The sequence below is a fragment of the Nothobranchius furzeri genome, chromosome 14 (genome assembly GCF_043380555.1).
Source record: "Nothobranchius furzeri strain GRZ-AD chromosome 14, NfurGRZ-RIMD1, whole genome shotgun sequence".
NCBI classification, from domain to species: Eukaryota; Metazoa; Chordata; class Actinopteri; order Cyprinodontiformes; family Nothobranchiidae; genus Nothobranchius; species Nothobranchius furzeri.
Genome location: NC_091754.1, coordinates 51,420,131 through 51,444,496, shown reverse-complemented (window position 1 = coordinate 51,444,496; position 24,366 = coordinate 51,420,131). Strand labels below are relative to the sequence as shown.

The following is a 24,366-nucleotide window of genomic DNA, read 5'->3' as shown; positions in this document are numbered from 1 at the left end:
TTTTCTCTGAGTCAAACTCTGGTTTCTATCCCAAATATTGGTTTGTGTCCATTAGTCAGACACACTTCAGTCTCTGTCCCCTGGCTTATCCACGTCCTAAACACTCATTCATTATTCTCTCCAGTGTGTTTAAAGGTCTGGTAGCAGTTACGGTGGGTGTAGACATTAATTTAATATGCCACCAGGTAGTGATGAGGAAGGGTTAGGGTTGGGTCAGGGTTTAAACCCTAACCCTTTTGAAACAAAAGCCATGAAATATCTTTGTTTCTCCTCTGTCTAGTCTCCTAATTTATTCTACTTTCAGTTTATTTCAAGGAAGAACACACATTTGTTAGTTTCATCACATCTAACATCACATTGAGTAATTTTTTTCAACATCACTTGTACATTTGATGGCACTCAATGAAGACCGGGTGACACCTTCTGAGAAGATTTGAGGCTCGTGGCTAGTCTCTAGTGGGCAGACAAGGGAACTGCAACATTGTTTTACTTCAAAATATACGAGAAGTCAAATTGTACCAGATTTAACAATATGTTGAGTTGGAATGAGCCAACAAAATCATAATTTTCCCACAGTGCATGCTGTTTATTTTTGTTGTTGATTTCATGACTTAAATGGAAAATGCCAGACGAGCAAGGATGGGCGTTTAGGATCTGCTGATTTATGATGGTTCATGCAGCAGTGACTTTTGTGCAAATATGTTAAAAGAAATCCATGTCTTCACCTTTTCTGGACCTCCGTATCCTTACCAGCTTTTCTAAAGATTAATCATCCAACCAGATGTCTCCATATTTACCAGGAAACCACTTCTTTTTTTCTGTGGGGTTTTATTCTGAAGTGTGCTGTCGGGGTTAACGCTGCAGCCCAAACATTTCAGCTCCTTATCTTAACATTCAGAAGATGAGGCTCTGAAACTCCTGGCTCACACCTGACATTTCCGGAGAAGTGACTCAGACTTTTTCCCCCCACTGTTTGTCCTCACATTTCAAACGAGAAGCTCAGCCGTCACAGATAATGCGCACAGGGATGACATCTTCCACAGACTTGCTGGCTCACCATGCTTTTGTTGCTGCTCTGCTGGATACAGCGAGAGCTTTCATGGCCTTTCCATCTCCTAACGCCTAACAAACCACGGCCTATGGGTCGCTTTGATCTCACGAAGCAGAAAGCTGCCAAAATACCGCAGACAAGGCATTCAGGAGGTTTTGCACTTTGAGTCTAACTCTGAATCCCAACCCCTTGGTTGTTTTGTTTCCTGTGGTTTAAAAATAAAAAAAAAGGATCATTTTAGAACTTTTAACATTTAGAAGATAAGATTCAATCTTCTGATGCAGAGATCCAAGAACCAAAGTTTCATTTATCATTTATGAACCCAAAACCTGATTAGCAAGCTGGCTTTGTCTGAGTCAGCAAAAGACCAAGGTGAATCCTCAAGTGGACTACTGTTAGGAAACATTTCTCCAGAGATGTTGCACACACCATACGGCTTTACCCGCAAGGCAGACACATCTGATAACATTCATGTGATTACAAAATAAGTTGAGGTTCTTCTGACTTTTTGTTAGCTGTATCTGTATCACACTTGCAGTCGACAGCAGTCAGAATGATCTTAGTTGGGAGAATAATAATGAATTCTTACAGAAGAATCAAGCTATCGGCTATTCAACGTAAATGGCTTGCATTTGATATAGTGCCTTCTAGAGCCCTGGAACCCCTCAAGGCGCTTTACAACACAACAGCTGTTTTTACAGGACCTTAGCGTTTGCAAAACGGGATTTGCTGCGGCTCCCAGGGGAGGATAAAGGTCGTTTATGTGGCGCAATCGTGGCAATTTTGTAAAAGTTAGGTGATGGTGGCATAAAGGGGGCACGAGGGCGGTCTCTGCGCTGCCGCCGACTTCCATTTATCTTGGACATAACTTGCTTTTTATTGCGATTGAAGCCGTGATTGTTTAAACAAGCAGCTCCTAAAGGTGTCGGTCCCCATCAGTCCCTGTGCAGTCTCTGGTGGTCTGAGCTTCGGCTCTAACAGAGAGGCTCGTGGAGCGCTGCGGTGCTCCAGTTTACCATCTCAGCTGATTTTGTTCAAAAAGCAAACCTTATTGCCTGTGTTTACTTTCATTTTCAATAAATTTGCCAGCCGGAGCTCAGCAATAAGTCCCCCCCGTCATCATGACATCTGCCTCTGTTGGACTGGGACAACACAAGGATCATCAACACAGAACAACAGAAATACAAAAGATGGATAAAAGAAGCTATCGAGATAAGGAGACGTGAATGTGGGACCATGCATGGACGTAATTTTTTGGGGGGACAGGGGGGTCATGTCCCCTCCACTTTTTCCGAAGTCAAGTTTTGACCCCTGCACTTTTTACCATCCAAAAACAATATTATGCTATATTAAATTGACACTGGTTGAGCTCTAGGACCAAGCAGAAAACAACCATTTGTGTTGAAGCCTGCTTCCCATTAGAACATACTGTAAAGATGACACCCCCCCCCACCCCCCCACCCCCACTTCTAAAGTGAAAATTACGTCCATGGGACCATGAACAGAGACGATGGAGTTTACTCGTTAGATCGCTCATGGGACCGCATCATCGGAGAGGGGAGAGCGGGCAGCAGAGGGCGACAACGTCCTCTGCTGCCGCGGATAAATGGAAAAGGAAGTGACGCCACCATCAGCGTCAGCCTGATGATGTTTGCAGCCCCAAACGAAACGTTGCAGATAATTAAACCTTTTCTGTGTTTTAAAAAGAACTGAAAGATGGAATTTGAAACTAAACACACCAAAGAACTTCAGGTTTATGCTTTGCTGCGTTTTATTGCTGATGATATTAAAATAAGGGAGGGTTATCCTTGTCTCTGCCTCTTGATCAGCTGGTCCGCGACGGCTGGGCGCTGCGTGGGGGGGGGGGGGGGGGGGGGGGTCAGACTCATGTTTTATTACTGAGCTCTGTTGTGGCTTCTAATTAATAAAATGTGACAATCAGCTGAAACTGTTGAGAAAAGTTGGTTCAAACGAAATTACAGGAGATGTTCAGAAAGTCTGGAAGCCTGGTTCATCATGTGTTCATCATGTGTTCATAAACAAACCGCGTTACCGTGTTTTTGCACAGATCATCACCCATAACATTTAACTGAGCAGGGGCGGATTTAGGACTGAAGAAGATCCGGGGCTTAACACACGCACGCGCGCGCACACACGTGCCACGCACGCACGCGCGCGCACACACACATGACACACACTAGTCAACATCATATATATTTGTCTCGTACCACATAATTTTTAATCTGAAGCTACATATTAAGCATATTCAGGGCAGAGTATTGTTCCTGTTAGTGTTTAGTGTGAGATGATAGTAAATATTCCCTTTCTTTCTCCATCAACTTTACCTGATAGTAAGCTAACTTTAGGCAAACCAGCAGCACAACAAATATTTTCAAATAAGACTCACAAAACTGAGTCAACACCAGTCTCATCAAAGCTGGGGTTCTGTCGCCGTACTTTTGGTCTAAAAAACGTCCTTATGTCCATCTTCACTCATGCGTTTCAGGCAGAGACTGTAGAAGAAGCCGGCTGCTGAAGGGCTTCTTCTTCAGTGGTGGAGGCTCAGGCAGGCTGTAAAAAAACTACTGCCAGCTGCGCCCTCTCTCTCTGTTGGACTTTGGTACTGCATGTTACTTCCGCGATTTAGATCCGGGGCTTATCATGAAAGATCCGGGGCTTCAGCCCAGGTAGCCAGGCCTAACGCCGCTCCTGTAACTGAGGATGTTTTTCTACTGAACCTCAGCCTCCTTGAACTCAAACTAGGTGTGTGTGACCGATGTTACCCTGTCTTCTTTACGTGCACATCTCCATCCACCTGCTGCAGAATCTGTGCTGCAAAGCCGAAATAAATCTGCGTGTTTCCAGTACAGACTTGGACACGTTAGTCAAATGATTTGTGCAATAGTCAGATTTTTATTTTACTTCAACAAAAAATGCTAGTTCTGGATTAGACATATACAGAAACGGGTACGGCTTGCCATCAAATTTAAAAGCCGGCGCTCGTTAACTAGGCCGTCATGTTTTAAGTCAGGTAGTCTAAATGACGCTGGGAGGCTCGCTGGCTGTTGCACACATGCGCAGTGGGCATTATTTTACTCCAGCAAACCGAATGGCTGTGTACATGCACGTCAATCGGAATGAGGATCGGACAAATCCACCCCTCTCAGTCGGATTGAAATTTCATTCCAATCGGACCGAACATGTTTATATGCAGAGTTTTTTATATGATTGGGCGTTCAATACGATCAAATGTGCACATGTAAGCGTGGCTACTGTTACTTTCATTGTAATAATAATCGGAGTACTGATTTACCACCGCAGTTGCATTACTTGACAAAACCCAACTGTAGCTGGACATCTTTTATATTTTTGGATGAAGTATGGCAACCCTACTAATGGCTTACAATAACTTATGTCTGAATACTGTTGAACCTTTTCTATGAGTTCAGAGCAATCAAGGAAAAATCTGTTGTAAACGTTATTATGTTTAATTCAACTGTAGCATATTACCGTATGTTGACGATGTACGATGTTGTACGCAGTACAAAAAGCAGAAACCAAAAACTTCTTTACAATTTGGGCCAATAAAACCCACAAAAACGTAACATTTCTGATAGATTCGTAACAACGTCAACAACACAAAGATTCATGACATCATGATTGGAGATTAAACTAGGACCGTGAGGGTTACTTTCTCACATATCTTTTTAATAAAAACTGATAGGTTAATATATTTAATATTACAACATATTTAAAAAGCTATTGTGTGACACCTGGTGGGTCTTTTAAAGCAGGACCTATATGGAAAAATTATTTCCCAAAAAGATTTGAGTTTTCACATAAGGTGCTTCTATTCACATGCCGAGCACAAAACAGGTGGGTTTCCATGGAAACGGTTAACAGAGAGAAGCAGAAACAAGCTAATGTGTGTTTTCTGACAGCAGATGGCACCAAAAGTATGGAAATAAACTATTTTAGTTTTGATGAGGGGCCCAAACACCAACTTCTATAACAAGACAACTAAAAACATTTTAGCAAATGTTAATTTGAAGGAAATATGGTGAATGATGAGGATTTATTTTATTATATTGTTGTAGTTGGACAATAAATTAAAGTGCCTTTAAAAGAAGTTTAATAGTGGTTCCAAACATTGGTAGGTTTTCAACATAATTTTGGCTGAAAAAAGAAAACAGATTGTACGAAAAAATATAACAAAACACAATTTATATATATATATATATTTTTTTTTCCCCCTCACATTTGGTCATCCCCATGTCAAAATTTATCATGCACATTTTAGTTTAGCTTCAGTGAGGCTGGATATTCCAAATTGAATTTACGATTTTGCCACATTTCTTGATTTTTATACAAACTTGAAGCAACAAGCTTTTAACCGTTTTAACAAACAGAGTCCTAATATAAATCTAATTCTGTGGCAAACTTCCTGTTGTGACAAAAGTTGGCTTTGGCACAAACTTCCTGCAGTCGAAAAGGCGAAAAGAGAACAAAGAAACTTGAACAAACGTACAAATAAGCGCTTTTTTTACATAGAACATGAAGCCATAAGTGAAGCGGTTTACATTCAAATTTAAAGATTGAAACAACACGATTAAATGTCCGACTTATAGATTTTTAAACATATTTAACATTTTAACAGATGCTTAACTTTTTATGAATGTCCGTCGACATATTGAGTATACACATAATGTACAGTCCAATGTAATTTCACCATTTGATCTTATTTACCAAAATGCACAGATAATGTTTAGCAGCATTTACTGAAGCGAACATCGCAGAGTCTGAAAAGTGAAACGCAGAAAATAAAAATGACGCAAAGTATTATATGTAACATTTAATCGAAGTAGAAAGAATGAGGTATTTTTGGTGGGCATTTTTTAAACAATGCTCCGTAACACAAAGAGAAGATGGACAAAACACGAAGGCAAATAAAAGGGACTGAAGCTGCATCTTTAAAGTTAATTAAAAAAAAAGAAATACTTGTGGCTCGTAGATGTCCGTATGACGCAGCAGCTGCACATGTAAACAACACCGTGGTGATAGGATGCGAAAGAGCAAAAAGTGTAGAGAAGGAAACACGAGTAAAGGCAAGCCAAGCAATGAGAGCGAGGAGCGATTGCGTTCAGCTGAATTTCCGAGTCAGATCACACAAGAGTTTCCGGGAGCGTGTCGGCATTGTCTGAAGATAGTAGCTGCCAGATGTGGTACCGGTCCCTCTGCCAGTCCCTCCACTCTGGACTCTGTGGCATCAGTCTTGTTGAGGGTGAGTCACTCAGTCTGGCGTGCTGCGGATGGGGCTGCTGAGGCAACGTGAGCTGAGGGGAACTCAGCGAGTTGGCCAGGAGGTGGTGGGCATTGTACGGGGGAGGAGAGCGGCCGTCATTGACCCCTTGTCCAGTCGCTCGCAGCGGACCTTGTGAGGTGCTGTTCAGGTGGGGTGACGCAGAGGCGTTGATGCTCAGCTTCAGGCGTGGTCGCCCTGTTTCTGAACTCGGACCGCTACGCACTCTGGTGACTGGTGGGTGCAGTCTACACTCTGGGTTGCCAGGTATTGGATGAGTCCATTGTGCCAATGCAGGAGGCTTGACATCACCATGGAGTCCATCAAGACCCTCCTGTGAGCTGGGTGAGCTTTCCTCTGACACGTTGCTATGGAAACCTAAAAACAAACACATGAGTGGAACTAATTAGTCCTAATGAATAATAACACCCATGTACAAATAAAACCCTTGGCTTCATTAAAACATTCACAAATCTATTTCAGTGTTTCCTCAAGGTGGTTATGTAACCATTACCCTTTAACACAGGCTGATTAGTAGAATGAAGAAAACTTTAATAATGTTTTAAAACAACAATTCATTTGTGTGTGTTTTTGTAACAACTGGGGCAAAAATATGCTTTTACTCCACTTTATATTTCATTTACCTTATTTCAAACCTGTAATTGGTGCCCTGACCCGGGATTTGAGGACTTGTTTTTTATAGACATGCAAAACACAACTTGAATGTCTGCTGATTCGAACATGGTTACCTGTACACGGCTGGTTCTTGAGTGCTGGTTTGAGAGTACTGTGCCATGTGCCCCAAATATTAGCATGGTCATCTAAAAGAAATAAAAAATCTATGGTTACCTAAGAGGGCAATGAATCAGATGTGTTTCTCTGTGTGAATCATAATTATGGTACTATTGACCTTTGGAACCCCAAGAGTCAAGTCCGGCTTCCTGCCCTACAACAGAATACTGCTGTTGATCGTTGGCGGGGCTCCCCAGTTCCCCTCTGCGTTCGCTCAGAACTGGAGAGTTATTGTCATAAGGAGACACCTCGCCACTGGACGCCTTGTTGGAGTCACTGGATGAATGTCGCTTGTTTAGGTTGAAGGGTTCCTCGGACTGCAAAATGTCAGGAGTCCTGCAATTTGATTTGTGAACAGCAAGATGAAAAACTCAAAGGAGAAAAGTACCAAAACTGTAGTATAATATACAAGTACTCACTGTGACGCTTTTCTCCTGAGGAGGTAATCAACCACGTCTGGATCAGTCTCCAACAGACTCATCAGAACTTCATTTTGCAAGTCAGGGGGCACCTAAAACAACACAAGTAGGCTTTGCAATTTTTTGCTGCGATGACACTTTTTACATTTCAAACCGAGGTTTTGCCCTACACAGAAGTGGAACCAAGTCATTGTTCTGCAAGTCTCAATTGCATTATATAGAAACAAAGAAAAAGTGACATCCTGTGGTAGAATTTGGTTACTGCAACCACTTTAAACAACTCTGGAGCGTTTTGCCATCGTTGTAAAATTACAGTTGTCGGTGCTGCAGTATTAGCTCGCAGGGAACACGACCCCCACACTCACTGACAGTAGTTACATCCCTCCTTCTTTTGTTTTGAAAGGAGAACAACTGACAATCCCCGCAACCAGCTGGAAATGAAATATGTTTCGGTATAACCTTCATCATTCCAAAATGACTGAAACAGACTCTTTTGGGATTTTCTCACTGTAAAATTCCCACTATATTTTTACATACTGCACCTTTAAGTCTCAAGTTGTTATTCCCAATTTCAAGTCAAGTCCCAAGTCTTGACACTTCAGATTTCAAGTCATTTAGAGTAATTTTTTAAAGAACATTGCAATATCACATGTAAATCCATGTGCTTTTTATGAAATCAGTATTGATGAAACAAGTGCAAATCAAGTTAGAAATTATAGCTAATAATTTATAAGATGTGTTGGAAAAATACTTTATGCAGGTGTAAGTTAAATGAATGGCAGAACTAAAACAGGGTCCAATTTACACAAAGTGAAACTATCCGTGATTTATACCAACACACACAACTGGAAAGTGTTCCTTTCCTAAAAATACTATTTCATAATGGAGGCAAATAACATCAAATAATTCTCACTACACAGTTCTAGAGCAGTGTTACCTAATTGACTAAATATTTTCGTTTCTTTCTTTGTGATGAATGAATTTTTGCTGACTAAAGCGAAACTAAAACATACACGCCAATAAAGGCTAAATTATGACGAATATTGATCAACATTTTCGGTGACGAATAAGAGACAACAAGAACTGACAAACAAAAATCCAACCAGAAAATGGAAAAGATCGGACAACGTAAAAAAATAACAAAAAATCTATCAGCAAATGGAAAAGGCGGGACTACATGAGAAAAGAACCAACCAGTGTCCTGATTTGGCCTCTGTTGGAACAAGCTACTGCTTGCCATATGTGTAAGTAACGGTTTATGTTGAAAAGGAGAAAATGTCCACGGTGGGGAGGAAATGCATTATATGTGACGATCTGATAACAACTTGGTAGGTGAGTACGCATTCGTTGTTTCCCCTCGTTTTAAAAGTGGTATGGTGGTAGCAGCCGAGTGCCGTGGGCAAGAAGGGGATTGCTGGAGCGAGCTGAGCCGAAACGAACGAACGGAGCAGCGCATAGGTTGTTAACCCTCCCACTGTCCTCATGGGGGTGACCCCGCAAGGAAAGTTGACCACTGAACAGGATTGATGGTTTATCCCTTGGGTCCATATGGCAGGGGTGAGGAGTGAGCACCACCTCACCCCGGCCGCCACGTGTACCTCAAGAACCATCAACCCTGCTCAATGGTCAACTTTCCTCGCGGGGTCACCCCCATTAGGACAGTGGGAGGGTTAATTGTTCTTGCGGCACTGCTGCAACCGATGTCATCAGCGCTCGGTGTTCTAGCTGTGTTTTTGTGAGGAAAAAACTCATGCAGTTTAGAAGAAAGTTCAGGATAAACTCTAGTAAACACACCTAAAAGCAATTGTTGCCTTTAGGTTATTTGAATAGCACGTTTTATTGTTTTGATGGTATGATGTCATTTCCTGTCATGTTTGCAAATATCACTGCACATTATATAGATTTGTTTACTATATTAATACTCAGAGACACAATTTCAAACTGTCAGTGTTCGTTTAGGTATTTTCCATTAACTATTGTTATTAAAACAAGTATAACTATAGTTTTGCTGATTCAAAGTGTGAAATGTGAATTTTTCATATTTTTTAGAATAGGTGTAGTTAATATTTTCTTAACTTAAAAAATTACATTTATTTTACTGACGTTTACAAATATTTTACTAGAAGAAAGATACATTTGTTTTAGTCGACTAAAACAAGACTAAAATTAATAAGAATTGGATTACTGAAATGGAAGACTAAAACAAAATTCAAATTTATTGTCAAAATTAACACTGATCCAGAGATAAAACACTGATCCAGAGATAAAACACTGATCCAGAGATAAAAAGTAGAATACGATCTCTATAACCGGTTTTCTGTTAACTTTAATAACAAACCACATTTTTACCAGTCGTGTTTTTTTGTTGTCTGGAGCTAAAAAATGCTAAAGGTTCACACATGTACTGTATTTTTCGGAGTATAAGTCGCATCAGCCGTAAAATGTAAAATGTAAAGTGTGTTTGCTTGTAAACCTGCAAATGTTTCTTTGTTATATTATATTGTACTATTGATTTTAATTTCTCATTAAACTTCTCATAAACTTCTCATATAATGAAGAAGAAAAAAGCATATGTAAGTCGCACTGGACTATAAGTTGCATTTTGGGGGGAAATTTGATTAGTTTTCTTACAAAATCTGAGACCAAACGTTTCACATTGCAAGACAAGTACCGGTAACAATAACAGAAGAAACAATCAGGGTACAGCAGTGCACCACGGTCTCCAGCAGGTGATGGCAGTGTTTCAAACCCTCCCAGCGGGGCGGAGGAGCTGAAACCTGGACCGGAGCTGGCCCCTCAGCAGTGTGCAACGGTCTCCAGCAGGTGATGGCGGGGCAGGGGAGCTTGTTTCTGGTCCGGAGCCGGCCCGCGGCAGTGGGGTATACATAATTTGGTAATAATTTGGTTGTAATATACAACAACTCTTTGATGATTTGATTATTATATTATTCTGAGCTACAACAGCAATCAATTTCCCTCTGGGATTAATAAAGTATTTTTGAATTTGAATTTGAATTGAATTTGAATTGACTGCTGAACTTCAGCCACCCTATCCTTTGTTGCATTTGTTCCAAATGCACTTTAAAATCTTTTCATCCATTTGTTTATTTTACAAATGTTGATTTTGTTTACTTCGATCCAAAAACTCTTAACTAGTTTCCCAATAATAATATTGTTTCATACCTAAACTACACATAAAAAAGGGTTAAAATAGCTTCAAAAGATAATTCACAGAACTTGAGTTCACATTTTGCAACTTGTATTGCAAAGGACTAAAAGCGCCAAGGTTTTTCATTTTAGACAAAAGTTTATATTTTGACTGGAAAAAGTCCTACATTGATTGTGCAAAGAAATGAAAAGTTATATTCATTTATACACATCTTTTTATAGAGCCCCCTTTGCATTAGGAAATCTGAAGTTGTGTATAGATTGGGCACAGTGACTGACCATGAATAGCATTTGGTAGCTAGCAATCATCCTCTGCAGTACGGCGATGACAGCAGTGCTCTCCTCGGCTCGGGCTGAACTCTGGACACTGAACTCCTTGTCTGAATTCTTCTGCTTGTGAAGGAGATTTGGGCCAAAGATGGTGGCAAGGTTTAAAGAAGTCATCTTGTTCCCTGGTATCTGGATTCAAAAAGGACAGCTTGTTAAATGCGCATTTTTGGGGCGCTCAACCTGTTCCAACTTTTTACATTTTAAAATGAACCCAAACCACTGCAAAAAGAGGTCTTACACGGTATAGGACCACCGTCTAGTGGTAAGTAGATCAAGCTTTTCCAGTCAAATTAGCTAAATGGTCAAAGAACTGAACTGATACAATGTCTTTCAAGTAGAATGAGACTGTAGATTACACGTAGCGTTCGTAATTTCTGTCTCTATTATTAGGCTAATTAGTGATTATCTTCCTTTCTGTCACAGATGACATAAAACTCAGGTCATGGCTGATGAGTGCTCTTTCCCCTGAATCTTATCAACTAAAAACTGTTTGATAACTTCAATATGAACATCACTTCTTTAACGTCCCATTTGCTTCAGATGCTATATATCCAAGACGAGAATAACAATCACACACAAAGGGGTTTCAGTTTATCCTCATGAAACACATCCAGATAAAGTATATTCCCATATGTTGTACACAGTTGAACAACACATAAGCACATACACTGATGAGCTAAATGTCAATGTACTTTTTATAATGTTAAAATTGAAATTTTTTTTCTTGCATACTTGTGTAATTATACCTAGAAAATTCCTAGAATAGAATATCTAAATCTGTAATAAATCACTACATAATCTTGTACAGTGAAATCCATGCAATATTTGCAAATAGTGAGCTATTTAAAGTTTGGATCCTGGACAAGACCCCAAATATTTGTTGTCAAGTTGCTAAATTGAGGTTGTTTATAGAGCTATGTAAAACGGGTTAGATACTAATTGTTCAGAACCTTTACACAGTAACTCATTTCAAGAGATCTGAACAGTTATTTAGAGTTTCATCATTTATAATGTGTATCGTGAAAAAGTGAGTTTTGTTTTATAAACTTTACAAGAGTTGATTGAGTTGTCTCGAGCAACTTTGACGTAACTACAGCCATTCACACAACTGAGACAACTTGATCAAACTTAAATCAGTGTTTGTGCCAAGGATTTACTTGTTCTGGCTTTGAAAACTACGCAAGAAGCTTTTTAGATATTTTCTTTTCTTTTTGTCATTTACTTGTTTCCTACCTCTTGACCATCATTGGCCAGCTGGTCATTGGCATGGTTAGCCACCGTGCACAAGAACTCAAGCAGCCGGTGAAGAGTGTCGCTGTTGCATGCTGGGAGCAGATAGAGCAGAAGCTGGCTCACACTCTGCTGTTCGTCTGAATCCAACACTACAGCATAAACAGAAAATGGCATATATATATGACAAATATCAACAAAAAGGAAAGGCTTAAAATGAGGAGCAGAGAGACGCTCACATGTGGTGTTAATGAAGGCCGAGTAGAGCTCCTTGGTCAGAAGAGGGTCGGGCATGTCCCTGAGGAACTCCTTTAGCAGAGCCGCCACGTCGTGAACGCTGTGCTCCTCATCTAGCTGGACGTCCACACCGCGATCAAATTCCTCACGCAGCTGAACCAGGCAAGAACAACACAAGAGATCATTTTTTGCATCCTGGTCTCGACAAGTGGCCAGACAGATTCTTCACTACTAGGGATTTTAATACTGATCATCTAACCCTTTGAATGACTTCCAGTCTTCCATGATGGATGTTTTATTATAGCTAACTTCCTCCTACACATGGAAACATTCTGATTTATTACTAAACTACTTTAACCAAGGCCCAATAAGGGATTTCTAAATCACCATGTTATCAAGCTTTAAGTTGAAGAATAAACTGAGGTGGTTTCTAAACAGCTAAAAGTAATGCTCTAGTTTAAAAGAAACATAAAACTGATTATAATTCAGGTTTAGAGCCCGGAAAAGTAGTAGAAATGTAACCTTTTTATTTTATGTTCTTTTTGATTTCCAAACTGACATTATTTGAAGAGCTTGAACTCAACTCTCAACTCAACTCAACTTTATTTATAAATCAACTACCATCTCAAGATCATGTCGTGACAGGAAAGGTTTGATCTTTGACAGCCGACGAAGGTGGAAAAAGGAGGAGGAGATCTTTCCATTAATGTGGGTGTCAAAACAAAAGGCGCTATCTAGTTTAACACCAAGATTAGTCACTGAAGCACTCAGCTGACCATTAAATGACCCACAGTCAATTAAAGAAGAATCAGAATGTATGCTTGGGGCAAACAATATAGCCTCTGTTTTCTGATCATTTAAGCTCAGAAAATTTCCACTCATCCAGGCCTTAAACTCCGTCAAGCAATTCGTAAGATTAGAAATAGAGAGACCTCCTGACGTGTTCAGAGGCAGGTACAGCTGACAATCATCAGCATAAAGGTGAAAGTAAACTCCAAGCTTACGACAGATATCAACTAAGGGCAGAATGTAAGTAGAAAAAACAAAGGCCCCAATATCGAGCCCTGTGGTACCCCCCAGGGTCAATTAAAGTACTCTGAGGAATAACTTCCCATCCTTACACACATCTTTCTATTTGTCAGCTATGATCTAAACCACTCCAGGGCTTCCCCTGAAATCCTGACATAATAATGGAGACGGTGAAGCAGCACTTCATGATCTGTCGTGTCAAAGGCAGCCGTGAAGTCCAGCAGAAGTAACAACACAGAATTACCGCTATCAGTAGCTAGATAAATATCATTGAGCACTCTAACCAGTGCAGTCTCAGTGCTGTGTAGAGCTCTGAAGTCAGACTGGAAAGACTCAAAAATGGCATTCTCATCCATAAAAACCAAGAGCTGGTGGTAAACACATTTCTCTAGTACCTTACTTAAGAATGGAAGTTTAGAAATGGGCCTGTAGTTTGCAGACAGCGAAGCATCCAGTCCAGGCTTTTTGAGCAAAGGTTGAATACCGGCCTTTTTAAAATCATCAGGGACTATGCCAGAGCTTAGGCTCATGTTAATTATGTGCAATATTAGAGGGGCGACTACTGGAAAGACTTCTTTAAAGAGGCGCGTAGGCACAAGGCCACAATAATGCATGTTTACTTAGAAATATATGGTTATGTGCATGCACAAACTTAGCCGCAGCACTTCTAGAGCAACATGGGACACTTCCAGTAAGAAAATTTTTAATATTTGACCAAATAACCATTTAATCTAAAAATGACAGCAATTGAAAAGTATTTTAAAAATCATATACAGTTATATATATATATATATATATATATATATATATATATATATATATATATATAATTTATTTTTCTTCTACATTGGAGTGACTTTAAAGACAGAAATCTGCTTTGGCCAACTCTAATGTTAATTAATGTTAGTGGCATAACCTCCTCCCAGTAAAAATTCAGTGTCTTCTATTTAATTACAAGTGTTGTAAATGTTTACAGCAGAAAGGATTGTGTCTAAACCCTCCGCCCACACTGATCGCCCCATTGAACTTCAACGAAGTGAAATGGATCAGTTAATGACAGCTGTGGGAGTAAACACTACAACATTCAAACAGTTTTCCTTTGAATAACTAAAGGAGCTTTTCCTTTGGATATCTATAGTGTTTGTGTGGCTTTGTGCTCCTAAATGTAGGGTGAACAAAGCAGAAAATGACGTTTCGGTGTTGGTTTTCCCTATTTTTAGAGATGAGGTTTTGTTTGCTGGTACTAAAAGGTGTGAACGGTTCAAACAAGCTGCTTTGCTCTAATGGAAACTCCACCAAAACTGCAGTTTTTTTTACCCCGTATATAAAATACCTTCCCCAAATGTATGAATATGTTTAAAGATGATACATTGAGGGGTTTAATTTGAGTAAAAATAACCAAGATTAGCAATTTTTTAGAGTTTTGTTTCTTTCAAAAGACATTAATAACTATGGAATACCCACTTGTCTGACTCTCTTCTTGGAGCTTCCTACTCTAAAAATTCCCACAGTCTGCAAACCTGAATGGAAAAAAGAAGGAACTGGTTATTTCAATGGTACATTTGGAAAATGCACACTGTATTGTATTGTAGTGGAAACAAAGAAAACAAACCGTATTTCTCGAGGTGCTGACAGCAGCTGTCGACCACGCGGGGAACCTGCCGGTAGATAGGGTTGAGGCTCAGCCTTTTATCCCTGTGTTTTTCCTTTTTGCTGGGCGTCTCAGCCGGCAAGGAGAGCTGCAATGCCTCCAGGAGGCGCGACTGGTTGTCATCCAGGTCTGTGATGGAGTCCACGGACATGCCACCCTGGTGGGTAAACAGGCATTGGCTTTAACATGAAAGAACCACCCAATTTTTCATTTCATTTAACCTCTAATGTTACAAATGTTTATTCACCCTCCTGCAAGCTCGCGGTGCAGATTCGGGGGTGTTCGGTGATGTCGACTCGTTGGTTGTCTCCGACGTGGAACTCAGAGAGGAGTTACTGCTGGACAACTCTTTGTTGGATGGGCGCTTGGTAGCAAACTGCAATACATGTGATTTTATTTGACCTTTTTTCCTTTTCAAATATGCAAAAAGTTCATCCTGAGAACTGAAGAAAACAAACATGTATTGACGGACTTGTAAAATAGACGAGACGAGGTCAGAGGAGTCCTTGTGCTCCTCTCTCTGTGAATGGTCCTGACGATAGCCATCCTGTCGCTGCCTGTGTGTTCTGTCATTAGCAATGACCTGGGAGAGGGGTATGCTAAAAGCCTGGGGTATGCTTTCTGAGGGGGAGAGAGCAAGAAAAAAAGGGAGAAGGAAGAGTGTTTATTCAGTTCCAGATGACAGAAACACCAAACCAAAGTATAAAGTTACCAAAATAGCTGTTAAGACATCAAACGTATCTCTTTAATACATCTGTTGTAGCTTGGCTCAGACACAAATGCAATAAAAGCATCAGAAAGCCTGTTTACCATGCCAGTAAAAACTCCTACAGCATGATTAAAGCTCTACATCTGTTTTCCAGAGTAATACATCTCAGAAAGAACACCAACATAACTTTGGCAGCCTTCGTCTTTTAGTGCTTTTGACCAAAATAACACAACTTTTATGGTTCCCATCCACAAGAAATGTTGTGTTCTCCAACCTGGTCTATTTTTAGAAGCAGTAAGAGACCTAAAAGCAATTTTTATCCTGGTTTTTACTTGGTTATTTGATGGAAAAACATAGATCGATAGATGGCGTTACCAATACATTAGACACACTTTTTTCAAAAAGTAGTCGGGGCAGCCAAGCCTGAGCACATTAATCTGAGTAACAGGCTAGCACATCTGTGGTTTGTTTCAAACAGCAGATCCTGGGAGTTTTCTAAAGAGCAAACTTTTACGCCCCAAGAAAAGTTGATAAAAATATTATTTTGAAGAAAAATATCATATTAACCAGGGAAATTTTGTTTTAAAATGCAAACCCCCCAAAAAATAACCTTTTTTCATTTGCTCAATTAAAGGTGAAAATTTTACGAACTAAGCAAGAATGGTATCCTGTGGTAAAATGTGGGTACTGCATTCCTTTTTTTAACGCAAAAAGTGACTTTCTCACTGCCATTCCATGAGTTTCATGGCTGTTGCCAGTTACAGATAAGCACCAGAAGCTTCTAGATGACAAACAAAAATGAGTCATACATAGTAAGTTGATATGTAGATAAATACATTGTCATAGCTAGTGCTAGCACTCTTGGGTTTTTATGGTAGGGAGCATTTACTACACTTATTACGGTAATATCGGGACCTGAACGACTCATTTACTCATTATTTACTTCACACATACATTTCACTGTAATATTGAGTTGTTGGTAATTGAAAAGGTAGCTTGAGCTTATTTTCAGAGCTGACTATTTGCTTCTAATTTAGCGTTAGCATTGCTAGCTCAATGCAAGCCTCTAGCCTGCTTCTCCCGATATTAGAGTAAAAACAAAAAGGGGAACAAGAAATAACTTCTGGGTCGCTCCTGTTTACTGACTTTGCTTTTTTTTTAAAACATTTCTGGAGATTTTTGCCTAGGCCGTGTCGAATTACAAACGCGAACCTCACAGGCTGACTGATTGTAAACAGTAACTACGTCCCTCTTTAGTTTTTTTTAAAGGAAAAATATCTGACAAGTCCCCAACCGGCTAAGAAGGAAATCTGTTTCAATGTAACATTCTTTCCAAAATGACTAAGACAGATAGATTTTTTTTATCATTATTATTTTTGGAAAATGTAGGTTATAATTAAGAGACGGAAAAAGCAAACAAAAATAAATTGGCTCTCCTGTTTTTAAAATATCTGAATCAGCCATTGAGAAACCCACATGTATTGGATGTTTTGATGCAAAATATGAGACAAAAAGAGAGAAACATTTATAGGCCAATAATGCTAAATATTGTAGAAATGTGGTAGGAAATGACTTTATTCTACATAAAATCTGAGTTAGACTACAGATTTATGCACATTGGCTGAAGCTGATGTCACACTGGGCTATTATGCCATGGTGGACAATCTCAGAGTCTGGTCTAACAGTTAAGGGGGAGAGAAATCCTATCCAGCTGTGCTGTGTGTGTGTGTGTGTGTGTGTGTGTGTGTGTGTGTGTGTGTGTGTGTGTGTGTGTGCGTGTGCGTGTGCGTGTGTGTGTGTGTGTGTGTGTGTGAGAGAAATAAAGAAAGGACGAGAAGGAGGGAAAGCAAAATGCATTCCACAACCACAAGTGGAGGGCTTTGGTTTATGAACAACATGACCGCTAACACTGACACAACGAATTTGCTTTGCACCCTTGGAGCATTAACAGGGCTTACGTAACCATCCGCACACACAAATACGTTTAAACTCAATGTGATTGTAATGATGTACATGGCTTTGCAGTGTAACACCAAGCAATTCACAGTTGAGTCCAGAGCCAAACCAAATTAATCAGGACTTCTACATGCATGTTATTGCAAGAACCTAGATTATCCAGGGCCATGTTTTCAAGACAATCAAGAGAAACATTTTTCTTTTTGTCCTCTCTCTTTCAGTCTTGCAGAAATTAGACTGAGTCCACTTCAAAGCTAAACACGTGACTGGTATTTGGGGGCTCCAAGAGGAAATTAAAACCAGGTAAATCTGAGCCTTTTTGGTTACAAAGGAGGGAAAAGTCCACCTATATGAAATCATAATCACGCACTCATATGTAACCTGACTTTGTATTTCCACAGCTGGATAAAAGAAGCTTCAAATATAACGTGGACATGGATGTCAAAAGTCTTTACTTCAGAAGCTATGCTCCAAGATATGAGCAAAGTACATCTTTAAGGGTTTAAACAAAATCAGATGGATTTAAGTTCAACGTAACAAGGGTTTGCTAAAAGACTATGCAGAATTGCATTGTAGAATGTCTTAAATGCATTTTTATAATGCTCACCTGGTGGGTAATTTGAAACATTAAAGGGCAAGCCCAGTCATTCTCCTAGTCTGACAGTATTCTGTTTGGTTTAGCTTAGCATAAACAATGTAAGTGAATGGTACCAGCTAGCATTTAGTGTGAAAGAGTCATCAAAGTTACATAATAATGGTCATAACGTTTTGTGGCGACATCAATAATTGTACTGAGTGCAAATGAAAATATTAATAAACATGAAGGAATTACAGGAGCCGATTTAGACTTGGGACTACATTATGACAAAGCAGTGCTGTAAACTGCCATCGCAAGGAGCAAGGACATGACACAGAAGTCCCAAAAGACACCTACATCATCTGTCATGTACTCTGCCACTGTTAGGGCAACTTACTACAGTGTTCCTTCAAAGAGCTGTACCAGGTGGCCTAGTGGCTATGCATTTGTGTTTACAGAGGTAGGGTTCTTCTGAGGCTGCTGCGTCATCTGCTTGCAGCGGTGCTTTGTTGTAATGCAGTTCCATGTCTGAATCAAACCATTATTGAGGTCACTGAGAAAATTTTGGATCGTTGAGTAATTTCCATAACTTTTTCTCATGAAAGGCTAGCTGTTACCATTCACTTAAAGTGTTTGTGCTAAGCTAAAGCTAACGGAGAACTGCCGGATCAGGAGAAGGACCGGGCTAGGGTTACGAAATGCTTTTTCCCCACTTATCTAACTCGGGGAGTATGACAAAAGACTAAATTCCACGTAGAGGTGGAATGGTAAATGACCCGCTCTTGTTTAGCACCTTTCAAAGTCACCCCTCGTTCACATCAGACGTGGAAGCACGACGATGCGCCGCGAAGCATCGTGGAATGAAGAGCGCTTGTATTCGGTGGCCTTGTTAACTTATGGCCTCGTTCACATCAGCTGCGAAGCGTGGTGAAGGCTTGCGCTGTGCAGCGATCACTGATGGATTTAATAAATATGAATACAAACAAATATTTTGATTTCAAATGTAAATATGCAATAGCATTGTACACTACCACAAATACTAGGTTATTCACTAAATTTGCTTGGTTTATTAAAATTAGATTATCATTTAATTTGCAAAACACGACGTGAATGCATGAGGTATGCTTTTTGGCTTGCCATATGGAGAATAAATTCACTTGAGAATTTATTTTTATTGGATGCATGTTTATAAAACTAACTCATAAATACATATTTTCTTAGAGGAGCAGGCTGGTTGCTGCTCTAGGACAGTCTCTTCAGGAGAAGCCTCTCCACTTAAGCTAAATTTAAACTCCTAATGCCGGTAAACAGATACTGTTTTTACAACCTCACCGTTCACCTGCCTAAAGGGGCGGGGACCAGCAAACTGAGCTTTTGTCTCACTGGCAGCACAACAGGATGGAGCTGAGACTGTAAAAAATGGAAAAAAACTACCTTACCTTTGTCCTTACTCTTTTCTTTTGCTAGGGAGTCCAGCTTCCTTCTCAGAGACTTTTTCCTCTTCTGTCCATCTGTGCCCAGAAGAGAAAAAAAAACATGTGAAACTAATCGTTTCCATATCTGTTGCTTCTTATCTGACTTCTTACATTTAATAAGTAAGGAATGTAGGCATAAATGAACCCCTTCACCGTGAGGTCAGACATGGTAGCAGCCACCACTGAAATTACTTTTAAACATTTCATTTTCTAATGACCTTACATGGTAAACAAATCCAGCTCCGGCTGTTTTCATTTGGTTTATTCGATTGCTTTTTTTTTTAGATCCAAACTTCATCTTGTCTGATTAAAAACTGACAAAAACAAAAGAAAAACATTAAAGATTGTACAAAAACAGCAGCAGAAATGTGTCATTAGGTAAACACATTACGTAAGTATTCTTGAGTTTGCAAGAGAGGAAGCATCTTTGTCAGCTCTTGTTGTGATAACTGACTCTTGATCTGTTGATTACAGGCAGGGAACCCTGAAAACCATGGCACACTCACGGCTTAGAAACTGGCTGTCCGAACTTTTAAAGACCAGGGCCAAAACAGTCAAGTTTAAGAAATCCAAAAATATTTTATAGTGAATTTTCTTATTTGTACTGCTCAAAAAGAGACCTGATATCACTAAGATTTACATAAAATGTTTCAAAAGCGTTGATCTACATCAACCGTCTGCCGTAAAGACAAAATTCCAACATTCTAGAAATGCTATTTGGGGGCTAAACAATACTTCTTTCCACCGGACGCATAAGCAGTGTGTAACGTAATAGAGACATCTTCCCTGTAAGGTTTTATAGGTGAAATATTTTTTACAACTAGTTAAATATTAGGAAGTCTGCACATCTTTTATTTTGAAAGTTGCTGGACATTTTGACACTGCTGCTGTGTTTGACTTCCCGTCTGGCCCAATCTGAACTGCTGAGCTTGAAGTGTTCTGGAAGCATAGCGCCTAAAGATAGACCCAAAGAGTAAATTTATCAGCGTGATGCAAAACTACGTTTCTGGGACACGTACATGACACACCACTTCAGACACAGTGTTATCCAGTTCAAAGAAGTGCACCGTTTGTATTTGTCCAAAGACAGACATGGACCCAAGTTGTGAGCGTTGCAGACCATCACCTGCTTCACTTTATGATAAGTTATAGACATGCCTGAAACTGAAGGGATTTTTGGGGGGTTTGTTTTTGATGCACTATCTAGGCTTTGTAAGAATACTGTGCGCCTTGACCTCTTGAACGCTGTTTCTGGAAACACACCCATCAACTGTAATGGTGGCTATCAGAAGTGTACTACACTTCACAGACTTTACTTGACACCTTCGTCTCCGGTGGAAAGCTGGGGCAGGGGCTGCAAATGGCCCCCTGGGCCACGAGTTGGTCATGACTGGTTTAGAGGCATTGCCTTGGATAAAATTAAGGTCTAATACAGGTTACAAGACACTATTCTCAACATAAAACCAATCATGTCCATAATTAGCTGCAAACTCAGAGATCCCGGACAAGTCCCCAATACCCAGATTAGAAAATAAAAACTTAATCAGAGTTTAAGACCTTTTATTTAAGAAAAAGGCAACTGGAAGTTTCACCAAGCAGGCTTTTAGTTGGCATTCAAAGTGCTGCCAATTGACATAATCAAGGCAATAAGCTTGAAAAAAAAAATACCTCCACAACTTTGGATGCTCTCATCATGTTCTATCCACAAATAACATTTTTAAACAATAGATTTTTCTCATAAATCCATGTTTTTATCTTTTGTCTTGATCTGCTGGTTTGGTAACCTCAATCTGAACCCCAGATCACCAAACTTGTGTGAGCCATAAAGAAGCGGTGGGTGTGTAAGAAGAGAAACAGAGAGGATGGGGTCCAAGATACAAGGGGAAAGAAAAGCAGATGTTCCAGTGGAGAAAGAGGGAGGGGAGAGGCCAAGATAGGAAATGGTTTGGATTTTTGACAGATGGAGCAGAAAGCCACATGGAAATCCCCAAACCTCCACACTCCCTTTTTCAGCTGCAGACCAGTTAGACACTGTCTAATGAACTGTTCCTACCGTTATCCCATCCCTTGTTGTCTCTCCTAATTCTGGCTCTCTTTAATCTGCGTCTTGCTCTTGAAGAACCACAAAAAACCTGCCACCTAATGCTCAGATAAATATTTTTTACAAAAATAACTTGAGCATTAGCTTAAATAGCCCCCACAGATGCACTCGAACGTTTGAAATATTTCCCTCTCTAGCACATGGCAGCCGTCAGTGGCTCTGGAATTCATAAGCAACACAGACAAGTACGTATTAAATCATGTTGGGGAGAGATTTAACCTTCAGTTGGAATTTAAGGCGCGGGATAATCCATTGGCTGCACTACACTGCTGCTATGGCACCCACTCCACTACAGTGTAGTGGAACAAACACACTCTTCACTGTGCACGATGTGTGTGTGAGTACTGCAAAAACAGAACGTCATCCAAGGGGTAAAGCTGACGTATGTGGGGGAAAATATTGATGTAACACAAAATGTGCACAGTTGGAAAACCGATAATCTGCTATTTAAATTTTGTGAACCATTACAGCCTGTGATGCTGAATACCGACTCATTTTGACCACTAGATTACTTTTTGAGCGCATTTCTAAATAATCGCCAGTTATTTTAATTGTTCCTGTTTGATAAATCTATATTTGTTATCCCACCCATTGTAGTAGACGGTCTCCTGAATAGCCCATATTTGGAGACAAAGCTTTTATGCCTGATGTGATTGACAAGCTAGTGGCTAGTGGGAAAGTGGTCAAGACCGATGCGTATTGCCACTAGGGATGAGCTGGATACTCATTTCAGACGAGTATCCGGTAAGGATAAAGCATTTTTGATGAATACGAGCATGAAACGAGTAAAACTCATAAATATCTGTAATCGTGCTGAAGGAAAATCCTCATTGGGTAACTGACTGTCTTCACGCTCTGTGATTGGCCAGTCACATAGAGCGCCTGCCCCTCCCTACACACAAAGCTCTGCAGCCGGGAGCTCAGTCCGTCCGGTCCATCCACGCACACACACAGACAGTAACGGATCTCTCTGTGCTTGTTTCACTGTTGCTCACGTTTCTTCAGTATTCCCTAGGTTTTCTCCAGCTCGCCTCTTTTTCAGATGAATATTTAAAGTTACTTTTTTCATAACGTACGTGGTGCATTAGACAAGACAGAGCTGACGTGCTGCATCAGTCACTGCCTCTGCTCCGCTTGGGTTTCTCTCTCTCTCTGTCTCTCTCTGTCTCTCTCTCTCTCTCTCTCATACAATGAGTGATACAGAGGGTACCTCAGCTGAGACTGAATCAAATATTTATAATTTAAATAATCAAATTAAAATAAAATGTAAAAGTTGTGTCTGGTTCTAGTATTTCATATTTCCTAGTTCCTACTGCATGAGTTCAGATGTATTAATCCATGCACTTAAATATTAATGTTCTGATTTTATTGAAACACTTGTTCTGTAATAGTTCCTTTACTATTGAGATCAAAAATATTTAATCTCAATTCTGAGGCTGCTCTGTAAATAGTTTTCAAATAAACAATACACATATCAACTTCTGATCAATCCATATCAATTTCAGACTTAAAATAATGTATTGATGTAAACCACACCCACTTCTGGCTAAACTACACCCACTTCTGGGGTAGGCCACGCCCACTCCAAGTACAGATACAGATAGCGGTGTACTCGCTCATCCCCAATTGCCACCAACTTAAAACTGCTACAATCATGTTATGTAATTCTGATTAAATGTTTATCACTGTAAATGTTGCACTACAGGGTTATTTACAAGGAATTCTGATTATTAAGAACCATAAAATCACTTTCATTAGCAAAATGTTAGCCTAGAAATCTAGATAGACCATAGCAGTAGCAAAATCATTTTGCTCTGCACATTTGTCTAGTGACGCTCCATTGTAGGCTCAGCAGGTCTACCACTGACCTGAGCAGATTTGTGTCATGCCAATAACAGTGCTCTATTGGCTTGGTGGGCAGGATGGAACTGTGACAGCGCAAAACAACGAAAATGTCAGCGGCTTGTTTAAAACAAATTTAACACCATCTTTGGACTATTTAGACTTGAACTTTTTTCAAGATTGAGGTACTGAAGTCTTGTTTTTAGAAAAAGGACGTATTTGCGTCTTCTTTGACAATGTATAGCAGACTGCCCCGTTGACTGACATCCATAGCAGTGAGTACACCATGTTGTTAGTTTGAAAGACAACTGTAGATTGTGCCCCACAACTGGCATCCGTCTGTGGGTCGTGGCAAGGCTATATATTCACATATATAGGGTGGCTTGACAGGCTAGTAAAATATAGCACTAGCAGTAAAGCCAAGCGTAAATTCCAAAAATGGCCACCTAATCAAATACTAATGGCAATGTAAATGTTTATATAAAATATTAGCACAACAA

General features: G+C 39.9%; 1 protein-coding gene across 2 annotated transcripts in view; it reads right to left on the bottom strand.

Annotated features, from left to right (window-relative positions):
• Positions 1-5,988: 5,988 nt before the first annotated feature.
• Positions 5,989-24,366, bottom strand: part of LOC107381065 (rho GTPase-activating protein 6) — a 135,029-nt gene continuing 116,651 nt past the window's right edge. For both annotated transcript variants that reach the window (XM_054743147.2, XM_015952554.3), the window contains exons 3-14: positions 19,888-19,959; positions 15,679-15,827; positions 15,454-15,582; positions 15,168-15,363; positions 15,020-15,075; positions 12,529-12,679; positions 12,293-12,441; positions 11,009-11,188; positions 7,562-7,653; positions 7,261-7,478; positions 7,100-7,171; positions 5,989-6,728 (exon numbers count right to left, since the gene is read on the bottom strand). In XM_054743147.2, coding sequence (XP_054599122.2) covers positions 6,214-6,728; positions 7,100-7,171; positions 7,261-7,478; positions 7,562-7,653; positions 11,009-11,188; positions 12,293-12,441; positions 12,529-12,679; positions 15,020-15,075; positions 15,168-15,363; positions 15,454-15,582; positions 15,679-15,827; positions 19,888-19,959 — 1,979 coding nt within the window. In that variant the 3' untranslated portion in view covers positions 5,989-6,213. The remainder of the gene's footprint in view (positions 6,729-7,099; positions 7,172-7,260; positions 7,479-7,561; positions 7,654-11,008; positions 11,189-12,292; positions 12,442-12,528; positions 12,680-15,019; positions 15,076-15,167; positions 15,364-15,453; positions 15,583-15,678; positions 15,828-19,887; positions 19,960-24,366) is intronic.